This window comes from Rhinopithecus bieti, unplaced genomic scaffold (genome assembly GCF_001698545.2).
Source record: "Rhinopithecus bieti isolate Rb0 unplaced genomic scaffold, ASM169854v2 scaffold_32955, whole genome shotgun sequence".
Classification (NCBI taxonomy): Eukaryota; Metazoa; Chordata; class Mammalia; order Primates; family Cercopithecidae; genus Rhinopithecus; species Rhinopithecus bieti.
Window position 1 is genome coordinate 1,330,907 of NW_016814423.1, and position 24,373 is coordinate 1,355,279.

The following is a 24,373-nucleotide window of genomic DNA, read 5'->3' on the forward strand; positions in this document are numbered from 1 at the left end:
TATATATATATATATATATATACATATTTTCCTTTTCCCAACTTTATAGACTGTCATGTCACTATGTCTAGTTGTTTTGGTGATATGGGAGTAACACTTGAGCTAATCTCTGAGCAGGAGTTAACCAGGTGAAGCGTAGGGGAAGAAGCACAGCAAAAGAGAGTACATCCCTAAGGTGAGAAAAAGTGTAGTATTTTTAAGCAACTGAAATAAGGCCCAGGGAGGAGCCAGAGACTTCACAGGAGGTTGAATACACAGGCAGAACCTTGTAGGCCTGCAAAAAGATGTGGGGTTTTATTCCCTAGAAATGGGAAGCTACTGAAAAGTTTTACGCAGAAAAGTGTACACCTGATTGATGATGCTAAAATAACACTCTGTTTGCCATGTGGATAATGGACTGCAAAGACAAAGAGCAGCAGTGGAAAGACCAGTTAGGAAGCTATTGACCCTACACAAGCAAAACTGGACAGTAGCATGGAGCAGGATTGTGGACAGGAGATAAAGAGAAGTGAATGGAGATTAGAATCAATATGACTCAGTGATGGGCTTGATGGGTTAGGGGAAGACTGACAAAAAAGAGGAAGGTGCTAAGTATGACCCTCATTTCTCTGCCTAGACTACCTGAAGAGCCAGAAGTCTGATTTATAAAATGCAGAGCACTGGAGAAGGGGCAGAACAGGAGTGTAATAGGAGCTCAAGAGTTGCTTTTGGACATGTTAAGACTGAAAATCTCTAACTTAAGTTTCCATCAATGGATGACTGCATAAAGATAATGTGGCACATATATACACTGGAATATTATTCAGCCATAGAAAAGAATTTTTTAAAAAAGAATGAAAACATGTCTTTTGCAGCAACTTGGATGGAACTTGAGGTCATTATCTTAAATGAAACAAGAAGACACGGGAAGACAAACATTGCATGTTCTCACTCATTAGTGGGTGTTAAATAGGTATATACACGGACCTAGTGGAATGATAGACAATGGAGACTTGGAGGGATAAGGGAGTGGGAGGGAGTGGATAAGAAATTTCTTATTGGGTACAATATATATTATTCAGGCAATGGATTCCCTAAAAGCCCTGGCTTAACCACTATAAAGGTAATAAAATTACACTTGTATCCATATGTATGTATTCATTTTTGGAGACAGAGTCTTGCTCTGTCGCCCAGACTGGAGTGCAGTGGCGTGACTTCATTTTACTGCAACCTCTGCCTTCCGGGTTGAAGCGAGTCTCCTGCCTCAGCCTCCTGAGTAGCTGAGACTACAGGAGCGTGCCACCACACTTGGCTAATTTTTTTGTAGTTTTAGTAGAGATGGGGTTTCATTGTGTTAGCCAGGATGGTCTCGATCTCCTGACCTCATGATCCACCCGCCTCAGCCTCCCAAAGTGCTGGGATTACAGGTGTGAGCCACCGTGCTCAGCTGTACCCACATATTTTTGTATAAATAAAAATAAATTAATTTTTAAAAAGCAAAAATAGAGATTGATATCCCTGTATAATACCTGAGTACCAAGCAGCCGGCTGGTGCTGTAATCCAAAAGTTCACAAATCAGGTCAGGCAGGGCTGAGAAAGAACCTGTGTGCCACTGACAGATTCACAAGTAGTACCGGAAGCAACGGAGTACCTAAGGAGTGAGTGATCCCTCACCAGCATTTAGAGGCTTCGGTCCGAAGGACTTGGCGCTGCTGACAGCTACAACCGCAGAGAACAAGGGCAGCTCTTCCCTAGCTTCATGGTTTTGTGCTATAGAAGACTCTTTCTGTGAAATGTTCCTGTTCTCATCCACCCCCCGACATCTTGTTTCAGACCCAATACAGTTTTTAAAATGCATGTCAATACAAATTTCTAAAAGTTTTAAGAGAGAGAATGTAATTTGCATTAAAAATAAAAACAAAACAGACAAAAAAGTCCCATGAAAAGCAAAAGAATGTTTTCTAACATTAATTCTTAACCATCTCCTTTCTATTCTTTTCTAACTTTGCCTTAGTGTATGTTTTTCCATTCTACACATGCATTCTGCTTCAATCATTGTGTGTCTACCTGTATATTTCTATAGGTTTGTATGTGTACATATAACACGTATACATATATGCATTTATGTATGTATATTTTTTATACATACACACAGTCTTTTCCTTGAATGTGTGCTTATTCACAGCAAATGCGATGCATGCTTCCAGAGGGCAGGTATCATGCAGAGAAGCTAGCATAATATATTAAGCAGTCATTAATAAATATTGGTATCTGCCAAGGATATCAGAAGTTACACAAACATGTTGGATATCATGATCCCCCCTACATTTACTTTTTTGTGGACTCATTTCAAGCTTGGAAGCCAACTTTTGCTTTATGAACTCTAATACTACATATTTTGCTATGTTTCAGATTTAGGACTCTCAATTAAGGTAATTAATTAACTATTTTATTATGGCAAAAGTTGTTTAGGTATAAGTGGTGCTCACCTTTTGATGTGCTAAAACTCTTTGTGAATCTGTTTACTAAAGATCTTTATACTACCTATTATCTGTTCAAAGATTTTTGCTAACGTATTTGTAGATAAAGGTGCAACAGTTCATTAATTTGTTAGGAATTCTCTGTATTATGATAAAATTTAATGCATTTTAGAACTTGGTCTACAGGAAAGGAATCACTCCAACAAATGTTACTACTTATTGGAAATTTAAAATGGCAGTATGTGGTAAGAAAATACAACATGACAAAATCCTACTCCTAAACCTTGGCCAGAGAACCTACTTCAGCTGTTTCCGCCACTACTGAGACTTCACCCAAAGAATAGAAGGGAAATGCTACAGATGGTGAAGGAATAATTTTCTCTCTCGTCATAAATAACTAATAGGCTCTGAGCTGTTTTCTAGTAAAAGCTAGGCAAAATTTTTACCTCATTTACTAAAGAAAAAAATTCTTTTCGAGAATAATAGAATTTTAACAATATGTCATAGAAAGGAAATTTGAATTTCTCAGTCTGGTTATTCATGTGACCTAAAAAAGGCTGATTTAAAAACACAACAAATTGTAAGACTCTAAGTAGCCATTGCTGTAAGTCTCTCTTCTCATTCCATATATTAGAAAGGCTTTGTTATTGGTATTTTGAATTAATTTTTAGTTGTTAACCATATATTAGATTTTAGTCATTTTCAGCCAAATTATCACCTTCCATGCTGATGCAATAAAATGAGCTGATGGAAACATGATCCATTTGGAAATATTAGCACAGGAACAGTCATATCACTGGATGCAGAGAAAAATTACTAAGTTCATGCTAAGCTGTAGCTATAATAGAGTGATTCTGCCAGGAAAATACTGCTGACATGCTTGTTAAAAAGCATACAAGAAACTCAGACCACAGGACAGTGAATGTTAGATTACTACACATTTGCATAACATAAGCGAAGCTAAAAGCACATATCAGAAGAGGCACAGGAGAAAGGATTCCATTTTGCAATAAAAATTTCAAGAACAGAAGAGCACAAAGGAAATACCTTAAGATCTCGCCTTTCCAGATGCAAAAGTTCAGCCCCTCTGATGTCATGACGGATGAAGATATCTTTGTACTCTCCCAAATTGAGCAGATCCAGCCAAGCAGCAACTTCCTCTGTGCCCCATTTCTGAACTACCAAAGTTAAGAGCAAAACCCCCTTAATTTCTACATGCTCAATGCATTACAAAGCAAGGGTTGGCCAAAGAAGATGCAAAACAGAGTGCAGCGGCAGTGCTAGCAAAAGAAAGGTTAAAGGTGTTGTTTCAACAAAACTGTAGTTCCACTTTTTCCCATGCAAGTTATACACTATCAACACAACGATCCGACTGTACAAAACCATTTGCTGCCGTGCACCCATGCTTAGCTTTAGTCCGGTTTCCTCATTAAAGCCACCCGACCTATACAATATGCATACAAAATGTATTTCACATCTTTAGGATCAATGGTGCAAGCTCTAAATAAGCTCTGATGATTTCCTTCAGACTCTGTATGAAAATGGCTATAGACTGAAATGAGCTACAAATGCTAATTACAATTTAAAATCTAATATGGGGTATTCAATTTTACACAAACTTTTCTGCTTAAGGTCTTGCTGATTTCAAGTGTAGTCTTGATTGATTCTCCTACTACTGAGAATAATGGCAATCAATGTGCTGTTAAATCCCAATTTAATGTCATTTAAAAATTCCATAGCACTGCTTTCTGAGATTAGTTGGATTATGTTATTTTTTGGTGTGTATCATTTGCTTATACATTTTATTCAACACTGATTAGCTTAATAAAAGCCTACTTATTTGCTATATTTGGTTTTAAATGGCTTTCAATAGCTGCTTTATGAATATCAAAAATAAGGCTTTACATCACTTTTTAAAAGAGATAGTGCACTCAGAGGAATTTATAAACTTATTTGGTTATGAAAGGCAGCTACCATTGTACAAACAGATTTTGAAGGTGCTTTAGTACTAGCATACTTGTACATTTAAACTCTAAGGAAAAGTGAAAAGGAAGGAAAGAAATAGCAGCAAAGAGGGGGCTTAATCTCTGCTTGAGAATGCAAGTATCACAGCATATTGTCATTGTTGAGGGGGTGAAACAGTGTCCTCAAAACAGGAGAAAGAGAATATATAACTTTAGGTGGAAAATATATTCGGCAGGTTAAGTGAGTAAATGAAAGTTTCTATGTTCCATTTATCAAAGTAATCTAAAAACTGTACTTATAAGAAGAAAAATTATACACTGATGCTTTGAATTGCTGTTGAGAAAGAACCATTTGAACAGAAATGCTGACATCCACTAAACAAAGTAGAAGCAAATTAGCAACCACTTCATTTTTTTGTGCTTCCTTACTAGAGATTCCCAGTGATATTCAGATGTGTTTTAGGTATGAGAGGATTCTTTTATGGCAAAATTCATAAAGCATGAAATTCCCTATTTTAATCATTTTAAAGCGTAGAATTCACTGACAGTATGTTCATCATATTGCGCAAGGCTCAACCACCGTCTAGCTCCAGAACATTTTCATGACCTCCATGATGTCACTCTAGTCAATTCTTTTTTCATAATGTTATATTTCCCCTTCCCATATGGACCACCTACCAGGCTGTGAACTTGTCTTCTGCTTCTGAACCTTTTCCTTTTTAAACTTTGGCACTATTCGAAATACGGTGCTTCTGCTGTTTCTTTTGGTGCAATCCATAGGAGGTTCCTGTTCAAATCGAGCAAGAAAGTAACTTTTTTGGGATATGAAAAGGAGAAACACCTACTCTGATAATAGGGATAACACAGGAATAAGTTATAAACACTAAACATTATAGAACAGTGATTAACTTCTTCAAAAAAAGTTCATAATGTACTACTGAAAATGTCCCAATTCCCCTAAAATGTCTTTGTTCACATAAATGCCTTTTCTCATTTGTTCAAGAACAGAACATTTGAAAATAGTATTCAAAATCCATTTTCCCTAAATATCTCTTTTCAAAGATGAGTTCAAATTCTCTAGTGATATGGTCTACATTTCTAGAGAAACAGGCTGAATTTTACATACCTCATTCTCATTTGGGTGTAAGATATAATAAAGCCAAGGAATCTCTGTCAATTTCTGTAATTCCACCTCCACAGAGTGTAAGGCATTGGATACCCGCTCTTCATGTGGCGATTCCAGCTGCTATTTACCAGAAACAAAACAAGCTGCTATTTACCAAAACAAAACAAGACTCAGTGGCCAGCCTCAAGTAGAATAAATCATTGTATTTTGACAGTGAACGGCCTCAATCCTTATTAAGCTAGTATTTTTTTAAATTAAGGAATATTAAGAGTAAATTCTCTTATATTGACTTCATTTTTAAAAATCTGAATAGATTTACTCTAATCATTACTTCCCAAAGATCATATGAGTAGCTAGTGTAACTTTAATAACTTCATAGAAGAAGTATTCTTTTGGTGTTTTTTTCTGTGTAAATGTCTTCTTTCCTATCTCCCTCCATGCTTTCCAACCATTTATCTACCAATTCTTCCTGGTGGCATAGGTGGGCAGTCTTACTATTCTACTTATTTGTGCCAAAAATCCTTCTGATTTAAATACGTCACCAGGCTGGGCATGATAGCTCACACCCATAATCCCAGCATTGGGAGGCCGATGCGGGTGGATCATTTGAGGTCAGGAGTTCAAAACCAACCTGGCCAACATGGTGAAACCCCGTCTCTACTAAAAATACAAAAATTAGCTGGGCATGGTATTGGGTCCCTGTAATCCCAGCTCCTTAGGAGGCTGAGGCAGGAGAATTGTTTGAGCCTGGGAAGTGATGATTGCAGTGTGCAGAGATAGTACCACTGCACTCCAGCCTGGGTGACAGAGCCAGAGACTCTGACTCAAAAAAAAAAAAAAAAAAAAAAAAAAAAAAAAAGTCACCACATGAACACATAATACTTTTAAACTGGTTAAAACTTATCATATAAAAGAATTGCAGAAAATCTCTTTGAAAATTTAAAGAATAAGCTTAAGGGAAAAAAACCATGAATCTTAGAAAATTTATGATGAAAATCTGTTGTAAAATTGGGGCAAAGCAAAAGCTCAATGGCTTATCATCTGAAACTGGGTTTGGATATTTTAAGGAGAATTTAACTGCTCACCTATTATCTGCATTAACTCATTGAAAGTAGGTATTAAAATGCACTTACAAGTTCAATAAATGAACAAAGATTAACTAAACATTCCTCTGCACAGAACTGGAAGGCAGTAGATTGGATTCTACTCCTGGCCTTGTAATTAACTATGTAACCAAAAGAAGGTTAACTGACTTCAGAAGACTTTGTTTCTTCCTCTGGAAATAGCACAAGGTGATGATGATGATGATGATTTTTTGAGACACAGTCTTGTTCTGTTGGCCAGGCTAGAAGTGCAATGGCGCGATCTCAGCTCACTGTAACCTTAGCCTTCTGGGTTCAAGCAATTCTCGTGCCTCCGCCACTAAAGTAGCTGGGATTACAGGCGCACACCACCAGGCCCGGCTAATTTTTGTATTTTTAGTAGAGATGGGGTCATCATGTTGGCCAGGCTGGTCTCAAACTCCTGGCCTACAATGAGCCGCCTGCCTCAGCCTCCCAAAGTGCTGGAATTACAGGCGTGAGCCACGGAGCCTGGCCGACTAGATTATTTTTGAGGTCTCTGCTAGCTGATCAATATATTTATAAATTACTTTAAAATTATAGAGTTCTTATAAATATGTTTATAGAATTTTAGAACTAAAAGTTCAGAGATAATATTACTGTTATGATGAACTGTTTTGTGTGTTTGTTTCCCCTTGTTATTCACGGTATCTACCACTTCTAGTAGTGATTAAAAATATGGAGATTCTTGGCTGGGCGTGGTGGTTCATGCCTGTAATCCCAGCACTCTGGGAGGCTGAGACGGGTGGATCACTTGAAGACAGGAGTTTGAGACCAGCCTGGCCAATATGGTGAAATTCTGTCTCTATTGAAAAGAAAAAAATAAAAAGCCACGCATGGTAGTGCATGACTATAGTCCCAACTAATCGGCAGCTGAGGCAGGAGAATCACTTGGAAGCAGAAAGGCTGAGGTTGCAGTGAGCCGAGATTACACCATTGCGACAGAGTGTGTCCCTGTCTTAAAAAAAAAGGAGATTCTCTACCCTGTTGTGTTTAAAATTTATTAATTTTCTTTTAGTCTAAGAATATGTCTTATAAAACTTATAAAATGGTTATTACAAATTCGTTCTGGCATTAAAATATAGAGTAAATCTTAGTTGCTCTCAAATACAATCAACTCCTTATTGTGATATCACTATTGTCAAAGGTTTTGGTAAAATTCACCAGTGCACATTTTAAACCAAAATTCATATTTAACAATGGGAGAAAATTAAAAGTGGAGAAGGAAAGTCCGTCCATATTAACATAATACAAATAATAAATATTAGCAAGGTAGCACTCAGCAGGTACTTTTCATGTAGGGAAAATAAGTACAGAATAAGTTATGCTTTTAGTTGTAAGAAATGATCTTCACAGGTCACTGGATTTCCTATAGGACTAGCAGAAGATTCTGGTTAAAAACAGTAGTGCCAAAAAAAAGCCAAGAAGGGGTCCCATTGGTTTTATCAAAAGAGATAACCAATGTTTCTTCGTAAAAGGATTTCTTCACGGCCATAGTAGAGCCAGCCACCTCTTGTCCCAAGGAAGCTGTGTTTCAGTTTCCTTTGGAGGTAGGTAAGAGTGATGGCCTTCATGCAGTCTTTCAGCTTCTCTTCTAAGAGCAAAGGATGCCCCAAAGGTGGCACTTTTCTGGACCATAGGTGAAAACAGAAACCCTAAGCTCGGGCACTTAATAGCAAGGCTGTGGGACGCACCACCCATTCATTCACCCGCTGTGCCAGATACTGTGACTCTTAGTATCACTTTTATTTAGGTGTAGATTTGCCCAACCAAGAGAGAAAATTACTGTCAAAAGAAAATTTTAAGATCATCAACTACCAATTAAACAGAATTGTAAAAAGGAATAAAAAACAGCAAATGAATTAGGCCTCCCACACAGTGGTAACAGAATGTGGGAATGAGCCACAATCGAACTCTAAGTGGCGGAAAGAGCCAAGATGCTAGAACACTTGAAAATGGTGAGGTATTTGTAAAGAAAGGCTAACTAACAAGACATCAACAAGCTTCCAGCATTTATGCTTGAGATCCGTGGGCTGTGGTCAGATTCAGATTTGGCCTGAACTTGATTTCCAGGACCAATCTGGATTAAACAAGGCAGAGTTTTTGAAATTTAGTTCTTGAAACACTGTGTCTAGAAAATGTCCTCTTTTAAGCAAACCTGGAGGACCATACCAATCACATTCAAATGTTAATTCAGGGAACAAACTCCATGAGTTCCTCTACTTGTGTGCAATAGTAAGTACCTGAGGAATGTCTACGACACTTTATAAAGCTCACGTCTCTGGAAGCTGAATGGGACAGAGCAGGGCTGCCTAAAAACAGGATGGCATATATGAGGGGAAATCTCCACTCTTGTTAGCCTGAATCATGACTCCTAACTTCAGCCATTTATTTTCTTGAAGACAAAAGCCAGGTGAAGAGGCAGCTCTCAGGATGGAAGCCAGAAGGCTGCTTCTGCCTTAGAATCTGCCGAATGCCTGTTCCCCAAAGAAGGTAAGACCCAGACATTTAATTCATCACTCTTACGTTATCAATCATTCTTCTCCTTACCAAAGGAACCCTGCCAACTAGCAAAGATTCTGTTTCATTATACAGCGCCTTCACATTGATGGCTATTTCAGTGGCAGTGTCTCTTGTAAGACTCTAGAAAAGAAGAACATCAAAGACATGTGATCTGTTTTAAAATAGGATTTCATTACCAGTAAATACTTTAAATTTTATTCTTATAATTTAAATTCACAGCACACATTTTTTTAATCTACCAAAATTCTGTAATTGCAAAATTTCATACATTTGTTAGTATGACTATCTCATTATTATTATATTATAGAACCAAAAGAATGCACCAACTACAGTGAATACACTCAGGATCACATCTCCTACCTAATGAATATGTATATGCTAGTACCAGCATATACATATTTCCATTAAAAAGTTCAGTCAAATAAAACTTTTCCTCTCAGTAGCACTAACCATATTGCTTTTTAGACTATAATCTTGAGAACAAGTACTTAGTTGTATATTAATTTAAGTAATTTCAATCAAATAATAATAAAAAAAGCTATCAGTTTTCTCTATACTATAGCATTGTACCATGTATCACATTTTAATAGAGTTATATTCTATCAATTCTATTATTAACTTCTACATTAAAAATTTTACAGAAGCATCAATTTCCAATTTAGCAAAACAAAACGAAGTAGCAATAATTTCAGTGCACAACTTCAGAAATGAATGAACATCTCTAAGAAATGCACACTGATGATATCTAGGCTTGCCCTTTAACAAGGCACAGGGCAGAAGGTCAGGTAAAAGGAGTAAGAAAGGACGATACAAGTTAAAAAAAGAGTAAAGGCAGATGGAAGGTGACAAGTGATTGAAAGTGAAACATAAAAAATGAGAGAATTTAAGAGCAGGAATGAAAAAAATAATAGGAAAAGGAAAATAAAGAAACAGTTGGCCACAATTTTACTGCAAGTTTGTAGAGACTCATACAGACAACATAACTTTCTTTCGCAGGGCAGGGCATATTTTACGAATGCAAATACATGTGTAACACCCAAAAGAATCTGTGGAATGAGAATTTACCATTAGATCCTCACCTCCGGGCACCTTGGGTTGGCTTTATTCAGGGCATGCGAGCAGGCATTCACAGCATGGGCCAGTTCTTGCTCCAAAAGACAGTGAATTGTGGCTGCGTCACAGATCCTAAAAGCAAAAACGAAACAAATGAATAAAGAACTTTTCTGAGTATTGCTCATTTTTTTTTTGAAGTAAAGAAGTGTTAGGATAAAACAAGTAAAAAATATATGAAGATCAGTAAGGAAGAACATTTTTAATGGCTGCTCAATTATGAATGACACAGGTAGATCTACAAATCCAGACCCCACTGCAACAAAAAATATGAAATAAAAAAATCTTTGTATAAAAAGTTAGGCTTAAAATCAGAGGGAGACACATTGAAGTGCTATTTTGAAGAATGAAATATAGCAATACTTCATTTTGCAGTATCCTTGGAAAGTGAGAGGAATCACAGATATAAAGACTAGAAACTTCTCTTTCATTCACTGAAACTGCAAATGCAACAGATTAGGGAAGAGCATTACCGTATTTGTCATGGATACACAAAGTGATCACAAGCAGTATGTAAGTTAATATTCATAGCCTTTAAATGTAGCTATGATTTATTATCTCCATATTATCGATGATGACATTGAGGCTCAGAGAGATGTGGTATGTATACAGAGCTAGTCAGTTGTAGAGCAGGATCGGAATCTATGTCTATCTAACTCTAAGCCTGTTGTGCCATACTCCACTGGTATCCGAACCTCTAAGAATAGTCCTGAAAAGACCAAATTCTGGAAGGCACTAAGGCCAAGGACAAGAAAGGAGAAAAAGTTCCTCCAATTGCTAGAAAATGTTGTAAGCCTCGCAGATGAGCAAGAAGGCAGGGCTGTTCAAATGTTTTTTTGCTTCTGACAGCTTCATAGAGAAATATTTTCTATCTGGAAAGGGTAGAACAAGAAAAGGGACCGAAGCCCTATATAACTGAACCAAGAGTAAAGAAAAATAATTTAATTCTTAAGGATTATACAACGGATATCTAAGGTACAAAGAGGCTTACAAATGTCACCTCAGCACTACTATCAGCAACATTGAGAAATCATGAAGAATGGGCTATTTTTCAGAACAGAGATGGATAAAGGTTATTCCAATTTTCAGAGAAAAGGAAAGACATAAATCAACTTCAGATCAACATTTCTAATTGCCTACTGAATCTCCTAGGTATTTTTAATGTAATTTAAATTCTAAAGTCCAACACGGAACCCATCATTTTCCTTCTAACACTTACTCCTCTTCCTGAACCCTATGGCTCCATCAAAGGCACCCCACAATCATCCAGCCACTCATTAGAACATTAAGGTCAGCCTGTCTCCTAATTCATGCCCATTTACCAAATTGAAATCCTAAACTGTCTTAATCTCACTTGTCCTTTCTATCTCTACTGCTTTAGTCTATCATTTTTTATAGGGACAACTTCTACAGCATCCTCAGTGTTCACCTTGCCCCAGCTTTGCTGTCTTCCCAAAAAACCCCTCCACACTACTTCTAGAACAGCCCAGTAAAGATCTGGCTCCTCCTCACCTCTTCATCTACATTCCACACACTCTTGCATACACTATGCCAACCTTTCAGTCACCCCAAACTCTCTGAGATTTCCTGAAAGTAGCATGCACTCACACTCCTCTGGGCCTCTTCCTAGGCTGGTTCCCATGCTTAAATTGCTCCTTTTCTTACTCTTCCCTCAAGACTGGGTTGAAAGGTCACTTCTTCCAGGCAGCCCTCCTTCACTACCTCTGACTTCCTCTGTGTATCTAGAGAGTCTACTGTGTGCCTCATGTCAATACTTTGGCCACATTTCTCCTTCCTACTAATCTGTGAGCCAATTAAGTAGTGCTGTCAAATAATCATCTTGTATCCCCAGCCTAAAACAGTGCTTGGCCCACAGAAGAGGCTCAAAAATTGAATATGTTTGCATAGTCAATGAATAAATTCTGAAAATAGACAAGTAAGCCTGATTTCTTTCTTTCTTTTTTTTTTTTTTTTTGAGACAGAGTCTTGCTCTGTCGCCCAGGTTGGAGTGCAGTGGCCAGATCTCAGCTCACTGCAAGCTCCGCCTCCCGGGTTCATGCCATTCTCCTGCCTCAGCCTCCCAAGTAGCTGGAACTACAGGCACCCGCCACCTCGCCCGGCTAGTTTTTTGTATTTTTTAGTAGAGACGGGGTTTCACCGTGTTAGCCAGGATGGTCTCGATCTCCTGACCTCGTGATCCACCCGTCTCGGCCTCCCAAAGTGCTGGGATTACAGGCTTGAGCCACCGCGCCCGGCCAAGTAAGCCTGATTTCATCTGCAAAATTTAAAAACAGATGGGGAGCCAAACTATGTTGACCAGAAGCAAGACTAGTCAACCTTTGCTTCCTTTTTACGATAAGATTATTTGGATGGTTCACAGGATTAGAACATGGAAATATATTTTGGTTTCAAAAAAACACTGTAAATTAGAGGCCACAGAAGTTGTCTGTAGGATCTAAAAGAGATGTATTTACTCTAAAACTAACAACCCTATGGATAAGAAGCTGAGATGTACAATAATGCAGCTGTGTGGGTATAGCTGAGTAAATATTCATTTTCTCTTCCCCTTCTTCTGAGTTACCCAACATTTTGCAGTTATAAGACTTGATTCTAATTCTGATTGTTGGTCTAGCAGTAGGGTATGTATGCCTTTTCTCTTCTGTCTCTAACATCTCATACATTCTAGCTATCTAATAAATATTAGAAGAGTAGAGTAAGGAATGGGAGGGGAGCAGATGGCAAATAGTAGAGAGGAGGAAAGATGTGAGTTAGCCCCTGAAACCATTGAACTTTGCTTTCCTTCTTTTCTTTTTCAACCTTTTTATCAGTGACCAGATGAAGATGTGGGAAGAATCTAAAGTTACTGTGTACAGAGCACTCAATATGCCAGACATGATGTGTGATGTCATTTGGCTGTGTCCCCACCCAAATCTCATCTTGCATTGTAGCTCCCATAATCCCTACATGTCGTGGGAGAGACCAGTGGGAGGTAACTGAATTATGGGGGTGAGTTTTTTCTGTACTGTTCTCGTGATAGTGACTAAGTCTCACAAGATCTGATGGCTCTATAAAGGGCAGTTCCCTTGCACACACTCTCTTGCCTGCTGCCATGTAAGACGTGCCTTTGCTCCTCCTTTGCCTGCTGCCATGATTATGAGGCCTCCCCAGACATGTGGAACTGTGAGTCTACTACACCTCTTTTTATTTTTTCTTTTTTTGGAGATGGAGTCTCACTCTGTCATCCAGGCTGCAGTGCAGCGGCATGATCTTGGCTCACTGCAACTTCCACCACTCAGGTTCAAGTGATCCTCCTGCCTCAGCCTCCCAAGAAGCTGGGACTATAGGTGCCCACCACCACAGCCAGCAAATTTTTGTATTTTTAGTAGAGACAGGGTTTCACCATGTTGGCTAGGCTGGCCTCGAACTTCTGACCTCAAGTGATCCACCTGCCTTAGCCTCTCAAAGTATTGGGATTATAGGAGTGAGCCACTGTGCCTGGCTTTAAACCCGTTTTTCTTTATAAATTACCCAGTCTCAGGTATTTCTTCATAGCCATATGAAGATGGACTAATACAATGTGCTTATAGCACTCACCCCTAGAGTCTCATTTAATCCTCACACACCCTTGTGAAACAGCTCTTATTAACCCCATTTGGTAGATAAGACTCAAGTGAAGAGGAAGTAAGACACAGGCCTATGGTCCCTCCTCCCCTCTGAAGTTTTCCCTGGTCATAGTGATTTTTATTTGTTTAATACTCATAGGACTTGTGTTTTATCTCCTTTCTGTCTATTGAAATTAATTTATGTGTGGTCTCAAAATCTCTCTAATATCTTGTCTGAAACTGCTTTTTGAAGTCTGTTTATTCTTTTTGCTCCTGATTCTCCTCTGGAACAGGATTAATATTTAGACTTCCCTCTCCATTCCATAAACATTTAATTAGTAATTAGAAGGCAACATGTAAGTGGGCAGTATAGTGTAAAGACTGTATATAAAATGGAGAAATAAGCAATAATGTAAAGAGTGGTATGCGAAGAAGAGTAATTGCATCTCTTTTTGATACCACCACTAAAACAATGTGTTAAGATTAAAAAAACAAAAATTGGCTGAGACCAGAGTTCCCGCAGCCTGAAAAGCCAGCAGAGCCCCCTACCTAGTAATGAGCTCCTCTGCAGCCTGGGAGCACAGCTGCATCTGCGACACCTCTTCCGTTGCTAAGTCAATGGCGTGATGGATGTACAAATGGGTTCGGAGAACTGGTTTACCAGAATCACACTTCTGCTTATCTTCCCAAGATTTCAGAGTGCTCTCAAAGGCCTATTTAAAATCAATATTGTAATGAATTGTTAGTTTTGAACTCAGAGGTCCAAGTAAATGTGTACTTTAATAAAACTACAATTGCTTTTTCTCTAATGACTCCTCAAATAAATCACAAGTATAAAAAAGACATTTCAAACTTTTCCAATGTAATGCAACACATGAAAAGTAGTGCAGTCAATGATCATGAATACATCATTTAAAAGTTAAAGAAGAGATTAGGTCAAGGTGGGATGATCACTTCAGGCCTGGAGTTGGAGACCAGCCTGGGCAACATACTGAGACCTCATCTCTACAAAAAAGAATTAAAAAAAAAAATTAGCTGGGCTGAGGTAGAAGGATTGCTTGAGCCCAGGAGTTTAAGGTTGTGGTGAGCTATGATCGTACCACTGGACTTCAGCATGTGCAATGAAGCAGGACTGTTTCAAAACAAAAGCAAAAAAACAAAAACAAACAAAAAAAAAGATTTCATGCTTCAATCTTTACTATTGCTTCAATTTATTCTTTAATCTTTACTATTTTATATATACTCGATGGGGCAAATATTAGCAGTCTTCTTTGATAAAGATTGACCTTAATTAAAAACACACATTCTGCAAAAAAGAAAATAATAGAGACAGTAAAAAAAAAAAAAAAAAAAAAAAAATCGATGATTGCCCGGAGTAAGGGTAAGGGAGGGAGGGATGAATAGGTAGACCACAAGGAATTTTTAGGGCAGTGAAATAATTTTGTATGATACTGCAATGGTGAATACAAGTGATTATATCTTTGTCCAAACCCACAGATGTACAACTCAAAGAGTGATGGAAACTATGGACTTTAGTTAATAATAACCAATTGGTATTGACTCAGCAGTTGTAACAGATGTGCCACACTAACGCAAGATGTTAATAGGGGAGTTTACATGTATAGGGAAGAAGGGGGAGGAGGAAGTATATAGGAACATAATTCGAATTCTCTTTACTTTCTGCCCAATGTTTCTGTAAATCTAAAATGGCTCTAAAAAATAAACTCCTAATGAAATAAATAAATAAATATTTGTTCATATTTCAAACCACCAAGACTTAAATGTCAGATTTAACAGACAATTGAAATGTTTTAGTTTTCTATTTTTTCGTAACAATTTCAGAGTCTTTAAAAACCTGACATTATTCTAGAAGAATGTTTTTGTTACATACTCGGTCCCTTGTTAGCATTTGTGCTCTGTTTTTGTGCACAATTTTGATAATCCCTGGAGGCTGAACCCATGCTTCACCATCCACTTGCACTGGGACTCCTTCATCACCAAATATAGTGATTTTTACTGTACGGCACTGAAATAAAACAAATTATTTTAGAGTACGAATCATTCGGAGAAAATGACACTAAATCTATATGCAGGCTTGAGTATTAGACTATTCTACAGAATAGAATATTATGCTTTATCACTTATAAATGACATGGTAAAAACTGATATGACAACGAAGTCTGAATATTATAGATGAATATCCAGTGTAGGAGTCATTTAGAATAGATCCCCTCAACCCTCCTTAGCCCAAGAAGTGCAGTCAGGTTTGATGAGAGAAACCAACCTGGGCTATTCGATGATGCTGCAGTTTAATGACCCTTGAAACTGCCATTTGCATGCTATCAAATATTGCTACAACTTCCAGGATCTTGTCATCAAATGACGGTGCAGCAAATATCTGAAAGGAAAAACTACATTGCACTTCTACTGAATGTTTAGGGGAAGAGCACATCAAGCAATGTAAACTGCTATATATATATATATATATATATACACACACACACACACACACATATATATTTATTTTAGTAATTTTAATATATTTAATAATACATTTAAGTAAATATTATTAGGAAATAATCCAATAAAAAAAATCCCCAAGATGACTTACAATAAACATAACTTTAAAAGGGTTTTCAAACATACATGGATATACTACTCATACCTCTCATTAAGCTACTCTTTAGACCAGTTAACTAATATATTTCTAAATGATTCATCTTGGAATAAAACATGTTAAATACATGTTCATACGTTATTCAAATGTGTTAATAAGATGATACATGTAAGTTTTGGAAATCTAAAAAAAACTAGACAGCTGATACAGTTTCATAGAAAAGGTGATATAGTTTCATAAGGTTAAAGTTAATGAAGATGCAAATTATGATCCAGTTCACTTGATATGTTCTAAGGGAAATCTTTCAAGGTTTTACAAGCAATATACATATGTGCTTTATATTTTAATACAAAACTTTTGAGGGAACTTGAGAGTATGCAAACAGAAACCTCAGAGGATAATAATTATGTAGACTTATTTTGTCTTTACATTAGATGCATTTTCAAAAAATTAATTTACTCTAAAATTTTCTATGTAGGCTGTATTACCTTATCATTTTTACTCTCTCTTTTACCATATCATAAATAATATGCATCTGAAACAATTTTCAGTATGAAGTAGTAAGCTAATTAAAATTTTCACTGAAAATATCAGGACACAAAATTGCTAACATTGATGATTTCTTGTAATTTTTTTATTCTACTGCCTGAATTTAAACCCTGTCTCTGCTAGTACTAACTGGAAACTTTGCCTTAGATTCTTCAGTGGTAAAAATCAAATAAGCAATGTGGATATTAAATAATGAATGTGAAGCTCTTAGAACGTTGTCGGACTACCTAGTAGGTGTTCAAGGAATGTTGGCTTTATTTATCTTAATCTCACTGATTTCTCCTCACAGTATTTCTTCAAAATACTGAATAGTGACAAGCAGACAAAAGATGTTTTTATACTCAAATAGGACTGGAATATATTTATGTTATGAAAATTACAAATACTTTGCAATTGATCTTATACTTTAATCCCTACCTGTCCATTTAAGATCTTTGAGAAAAACAGATCAGTAGGAAACATTATATCGTTGTATCATAAACTTAAAATCCATGGATGTGACTCTTCAAATAAAGACTGTGATAACACTTCTCATTTTTACTGATATATATATACTTTAATAATTGTGCCCTCTCTTTCATTCTTTTCACAACAATTAGATTTGTAAGGTTATGTTTTCTTCTTTTTTTAATATAGAAAAGTATGAAAAGAAAAACAAAAATAGCCCTAAACCCGATCGGCCAAATGAGTCCTCTTGCTATTTCTGAAAATAAAAAAATATATACACACACAAGTTTAGAAAATTAAAAGTACTGAAGCTGGATGCAGTGGCTCATCCCTGTAATCCTAGCACTTTGGGAGGCTGAGGTGGCTGGATCACCTGAGGTCAGGAGTTTGAGACCACCCTGGCTAACACAGTGAAACTAAATGCAAAAATTAGCCAGGTGTAGTGGTGCATGCCTATAGTCCCAGCTGCCCAGGAGGCTGAGGTTGCAGTGACCCGAGATTGTGCCACTGCACTCCAGCCTGAGTGACAGAGTGAGAGTATGTCTCAAAAAAAGAAAAAAAAAAAAGAAAATTAAAAGTACCAAAAGGTATTGTTGTAGACAGAATAATGCCCCCTCTCTGCCCCCTAAAATGTCCATGTCCTAATTCCCCAAACCCGTGAATCTGTTATCTTACGTAGCAAAAGGAACTTTGCAGCTGGGATTAAATGAACAGCCTTGAGATGGGGATGATCCTGGGTGATCTAGGCGGGCCCAATGTAATCACAGTGGTCATTAAAAGTGGAAGAGGGAGCAGCAGAGATCAGAGAGATGCCATGTGAGAAGGATTCAACCTGCCTTTGCTGGCTTTGAAGATGGAGGGGAATGTAGGCAGCCTCTAGGTGCTCCAAAGACAAGGAAATAGAGTCTCCCCTAGAGCCTCTGGAAGGCAACAGCCCAGCTGACACCTTGATTTTAGCCCAGTAAGACTGCGCCAGTCTCCCATCATATACAACCGTAAGATAATAAATGTGTGTGAGGTGGCTAAATTTGTGTTAACTTGTTACAGCAGCGATAGAAAACAGATGCAGGTATAAAATTAAAAAGTAAAATCTTCCCTTCCTAATTTCATAAATCTACTTTCCAAAAGCAGATCATTTAATGTTCTTCCAGAAAATGGTGACATCCATCCCAAGACACGGATATCTGTATCTTCAACATGAGAAAAGTTAGAGGACATCCACAAGAGACTGTTACAATAAAATCCTAAATAAATCTATGCCATGCCTCACTTTCCCAATGCAAAATACTTAACATGAAATTAAATTACTATTCAATAGCACATTTAAAAAAGCCAATTATTCCAGTGATATAATTATTTTTGAGGAAACCAACTATTTATTCCCATTACTTACATCATCCTCTTTAGTTCCACCCCAAAAGTTAGTGCCTCCAGCATAGCTGGGAATGTTCAACACGGCTATGCCTTGCAAGCTGGGAAGAGGAATATACTGCCCATCACACTGTAAGGTAAACAACAAAAAAGTAGAGATTTGAAGAGGAATATACTGCCCATCACACTGTAACGTAAACAACAAAAAAGTAGAGATTTGATAAAAAGAGCAGAACCACTAGTTTGGAAGATACGAAAACACTAAAGATGAAGGACAATGGAGCAGAGTGTGTTGGTAATGTCTGCTCTCTACACGTTACCAAATCATTTATCTTATTTTTTAATTTAAAAAAATGTGAAGTATAAATAACTATAGCAGAAGTTATTACAAAAAACTGATTTTTAAAAAAATGTTTTACCTCTTTCCTCCAAAACCAGGCAGTCCTTTTCTCAAGTCATTTTCAGGCCTCTTATATACTTTCACCTGCATTGTGGTCCTCTGTGTACTTACTTTAAGCACCGTTTTGAAAGCAGGCTGGGTAAGAGCAAGTTGATCCTAACCATCTCACTTGGCCCTTCTCACAGTCCCTCATACATTGCTGGGGCTCTACAACCATCTGGGGACTGGTGAAACTCAAAGCTGAGTACTTCAAGTAGTCAGAACCAAAGTCAAGCAAAAATATATGCATCTCGGAAAGCTCCTTGCAGTCCTTACTTTCTCATTAATCACTTAAATGAAAAGTAAATTACCATGTAAATGATAAACAAGGATATGGCTGGTGAAGGGATGTGAACACATTCTTACTGAGTAGAAGCAGAACTGTTACCTTCTCTCATAAACGTTGTTTCTTAAATTAATTTCAATTAATGCTGTTTATTCTATTAACTCTTAAATAAAGCCTAGTTGGCTATTAAGACAATCAGTTATGACACTAATTTTTTAAACATTACTCAAGAAAATGATCATAATTATGTTACACACATTTTATGAGGATCATACTTATTATTTTAATTAACATTTAAACCAAACCACTTGACATTTTTCTAAGTGAACATTTAAATCCAGTGGAAATGTTTAAGCCTTCATTTTAAAAGAGAAGAGCTTGTAGATGTCACACCTACAATGGATGCTATATTTTCATTAAATACTTCTTATATTAAAATAATTAACATAGCTTCTTAAAATTACATTTTAACGCCCAGTAAAAATGATTTCCCAACAGAAAGAAATTAACTGTATTTCTGAGACTGTGAGAGAATAATTTGTTCTAGGGTAGAAACCAAGGTGACGGGAAGAATTTCTGTAATGGGACATCTCATTAAAAAGAGCATTAAGTCCCACTGGTCTGGGATGCTTTGGGTTTAGGGAAGATGGAAGGAAAAGGTCTCAATGTCAAGAGTACCAATATTTTCTTTAATGTCTATTCAGTAGTGAGGTTCTGATTCCCCACGTAAACTGGTGAAAATCCAGGGCAGAGACCAGCAAACATCTGGAAATTGTTACAGCTGGTCCAAGATGACCTCGTAAGAGACTTCTCTGCTCTGTGAATCTGAGGATGGGGAAGAATAAGAGTGTAATGGGGGCATATAGGAGGTTAATCTCATCCCAAAGTACTGCAAAAAAACGTTCACCATCAGAATCACACAGAACACAAATTGTGTTTGATAATTCAGCCAAAGTCAGTTCTTGGGAAGACCTCAGGGTTACTGGCTTATTGGAATGGTGCAATGGATGAAGGCCAGGATTGGCTGATTTACCTTCACGGGCATTTTTCACAATTCCTTTTTTTCTTTTTCATGAAAACACAGTGTTGACCATTAGCAGGTTTAGCTTTTCACATTCAAAGCTCCATGCACCTGCGGGTGTGTCTGGCACATAATTGGTGCTCAATGTATATTTGTTCAATGAATAAATATGAAATACTTAACAGAATAATAAACTTTTTCTCAACTCAATACATTAAACAGATATCTTTTGTGCTTTAGAAAAGCTGCTTTAAATCATGACTAACAAAGAAAATGGGGAAAATACTATCTGTAAATATAAAAGAAATATTTTAAAAGATTTTCCAAATGGATGCACTTTATTTGCAAACATGGTATGGACAACAATGAACATTTTCAGAAGGAAGTACCAAGTGTAGTGCTGAAATGAACATACATATATTAAGCAACACACCTAAATCTAACTGATTAATGTCCATTTCATAGAGTCTCACAGGAAAAATATGAGGAATACAGATTCAACAAATTAACAAATTCACATGATTCAAAAGTTTCTTAAATCCAGGAAAAACTTCAGGAGTGTTAAACTTTTAAAACATATTTCCAAGAGCCCCAAATATCCTTTATTTTTATTTATTCTTTTTGAGAGATGGGGTCTTGCTTACTGCAGTCATGAACTCCTGGGCTCAAACAATCCTCCTGCCTTAGGCTTCCAAGTAGCTGGGATTACAGGTGCACACCACCAGAGCTGGCCCCCTAGCCATCCCATGTTTCTATTTGTGGTTCATGATGTTGCAAAATGCTACAAAACTGCAGCTACATATTTTTTCTTATTAGTGTCTGTTTTCTCTGCTCCTTTCACCGGACAATCTGATACGGAGGGAAGATGGTGGAGCTGGATTGAATTCTGTCACTTAGTATTTGGGTAAGTCCCTTAAGCTTTCAGAGCTTTGCTTTGCTCATCTGTAAAATGGGCTAACAATTCTTAGCACACAGTGAGGCCGATGAGATAAGGTTAAGAAAAGCACCTAAGAACACACGTGGGAAGTCAGTAAATTTCCTTCTGCAGTTATAATTACAAATTGTCTTACGGAAAAAACACTGGATTTGAAATGTTGGCTCTTTCAGTTATCAGCTGTTTGACCTTAAGCAATGCCTTTACTCTTTGAACTGAATAATACCTACCTCATGAGTTGTTAAGAATTAAAGGTGATATGTAGAAGGCATATAGTAAACTTCATTCAAAATGATTTACAAAGTAGTTACAACTAGTTATTACTGAAATGAATTAAACAAAGATAGAACTTACTGTTAATATAATAAACTAAATTTATTTTGGTTTTTAAAAAGATACAGATTATGGGAAGATTTGAAATAACTAAATATGTGAATTAGACAACTATTTGTTCTCAATCACATATTTCATTATAGCCTACAGATGAAGACTATTTTTTAAAGTTATTTGTTTTTCTTCACGTATCTTAGTACTTACAGGATTTGAAACAATATATAATTATTATTTCAGTTAACAAATACAACAGGTTGCTTGACCCATGTAAATTAGGTATATTATGGGCAAAAAAGTCATCCTTCTTACGAAAAATGTTTGAAATTTTAATACAATTCTTCCATTTACATGTGAAAGGTGTTTCTACTCTAAAAGTAGCAAAATATGATACTGCGATGTTATTTCACATTTCTGGAATTCCCAGCATTGTCAAAAGGATTCTGAAACTCACTCCAGATTTCTCAAAGTTGGGTATATATCAGAATCACTGATAATGTGGCTTGGGAAACAAAGTTTGTATTTGTACAGTTCGTTTCTATTTACACTGTGATTTACAGTACCTTAGGCTCACTTATTTATGATTTGCACAAAATCATTATTTTATCAATTTCATGTATAGGGAAACCAAGGTCAAAGTCTTTGTTCTGCACAAATTTAAAGTTAGGACATGAAGTCAGTCTTGTTCCATATCCACAACATAACAGGGAAAGGAAAACTTAGCTGAGGAAAAAGGTAAGAGTAAAAAGCAAAAAGGAGGGCCACTGGTGAAGGCATCTCTCTGAAAAGAGCCTCCCAAAGTGTGGGTCTCCCTTTTCCACCTTTGTCCCGAGTGAACCATCATCAGATACGTGAATTTTTAGACAACAGGCCTTCCACCGTCCTTAGAAGTAGAACGTATCTTTTCGATTTATTTTATTATTATTGTTTTTTGTTAACTATGGCAAAGAATGCTCTACTTTGTCTACTTTATTTTTATGTATATTAACATGTTTTCATTTATCTTGTTTTACTCATTTTATTTACCTTTTTTATCATTTAACATATACATCTACATTAAGTGTTCTTAACTTAAGGTTCAGAAACCAGGAGTCCATGGATAGATTCAGGCGATTTATTAACTTCCTGGTAAAAATCCGTATCTTTATGTTCACTAACCTCTGAAGTTTAGCATTGCCCTCAATTATAAATGTAGGGAAAAAAAGGCATTAGTAACACATGTGATTCCATCATCAATAGAAATGAGACATTTTTATATTACATTATAGATGTTTCAGATACCTTGTAATATAAGTTCATCACTACTTTGAAGTTATGGTATATATTAGACACGCCATTAGATTTTTGTTTGATACAGTAATGATGAAACACATATATTATTCTTTAGAAACACAAAAATATGTTGTTAATTTATTTTAATATTATTGGTAAGTCTTCTTTTGTAAGTCTGTATTTCATATAATGCATTTGAAAACAATATTCTGAGAAGGGGTCTTTATTTTCACCAGAATGCCAAAGGTATCTACAACTCAAAAAAGATTAAGAACCTTTTAAAAAGGAGAGTACAAAGCAGCTGTGTAAATAAGATATCTTGTTCAAAATTTAGACCACCAGTAGAAGAGGTTACTAATCCTATTTCTGAAGAGCTGAGGCTCTTCCAGGAACTAAGACTATCCAGCCATTCAGATCCAGCTAGTTTTTCAACCCTTAAAGACAGCTGGCTATGCTTGATCACAGCACTTAATGAATTATGCTAAAGTGATCACTTAGCCATCCATTTCCCCCTCAAAACAGGGCCAGTACTGTGCTAAACACTGGGGATAACAAAGATAAAAACAACCTCCTATGTGTCCTTGAGTGTGGCCAGGCTGTGCGCGGTGGGGCACACCTGTAATCCCAGCACTTTGGAAGGCCGAGGTGGGTGGACCACGAGGTCAAGAGATGAAAACCATCCTGGCAAACACGGTGAAACCCCATCTACACTAAAAATACAAAAATTAGCTGGGAGTGGTAGCGCATGCCTGTAGTTCCAGCTACTTGGAAGGCTGAGGCAGGAGAATCACTTGAACCCAGGAGGCGGAGGTTGCAGTGAGCCAAGATCACGCCACTACACTGCAGCGTGGGCAACAGAGCGAGACTCCGTCAAAAACAAAAAGAGTGTGGCCAACCAGGGTATATGAAGAAGAAAAGGAATGATTACATGATTAGTAGGGTACCTAAGCTGACCTGGGCATGGGGTGTCAAGGATAGCATTTACAAAATGTGAACCTTCCTGATTTTGTAGCTTTTTATTCAGTAAGTCTATCTTAATCTTAGAAGCAATAATAAATCAAACCAGCTGATCATACAGCTGTATGTTTAGAGTGAAAAGTATAACAGGCTCATCTTGACTAGGAAATATAGTTGATAAAGAATGAGCTACAGACACCTCATTAGTCAACACTGCAGTGTTTGGATAATACCCCAAATAATA

General features: G+C 36.9%; 1 protein-coding gene across 4 annotated transcripts in view; it reads right to left on the bottom strand.

The window, feature by feature from the left end:
- Positions 1 to 24,373, bottom strand: part of DGKH (diacylglycerol kinase eta) — a 195,681-nt gene that overhangs the window by 5,518 nt on the left and 165,790 nt on the right. For 2 of the 4 annotated variants that reach the window (XM_017850193.1, XM_017850197.1), the window contains 8 exons: positions 18,913 to 19,020; positions 16,191 to 16,304; positions 15,798 to 15,932; positions 14,456 to 14,619; positions 10,274 to 10,379; positions 9,222 to 9,314; positions 5,551 to 5,670; positions 5,103 to 5,211 (listed from right to left, as the gene is read on the bottom strand). In XM_017850193.1, coding sequence (XP_017705682.1) covers positions 5,103 to 5,211; positions 5,551 to 5,670; positions 9,222 to 9,314; positions 10,274 to 10,379; positions 14,456 to 14,619; positions 15,798 to 15,932; positions 16,191 to 16,304; positions 18,913 to 19,020 — 949 coding nt within the window. Of the gene's footprint in view, positions 1 to 3,507; positions 3,741 to 5,102; positions 5,212 to 5,550; positions 5,671 to 9,221; positions 9,315 to 10,273; positions 10,380 to 14,455; positions 14,620 to 15,797; positions 15,933 to 16,190; positions 16,305 to 18,912; positions 19,021 to 24,373 lie in introns of those variants that run through there. The other 2 variants (XM_017850195.1, XM_017850194.1) reach the window with 2 other exon arrangements.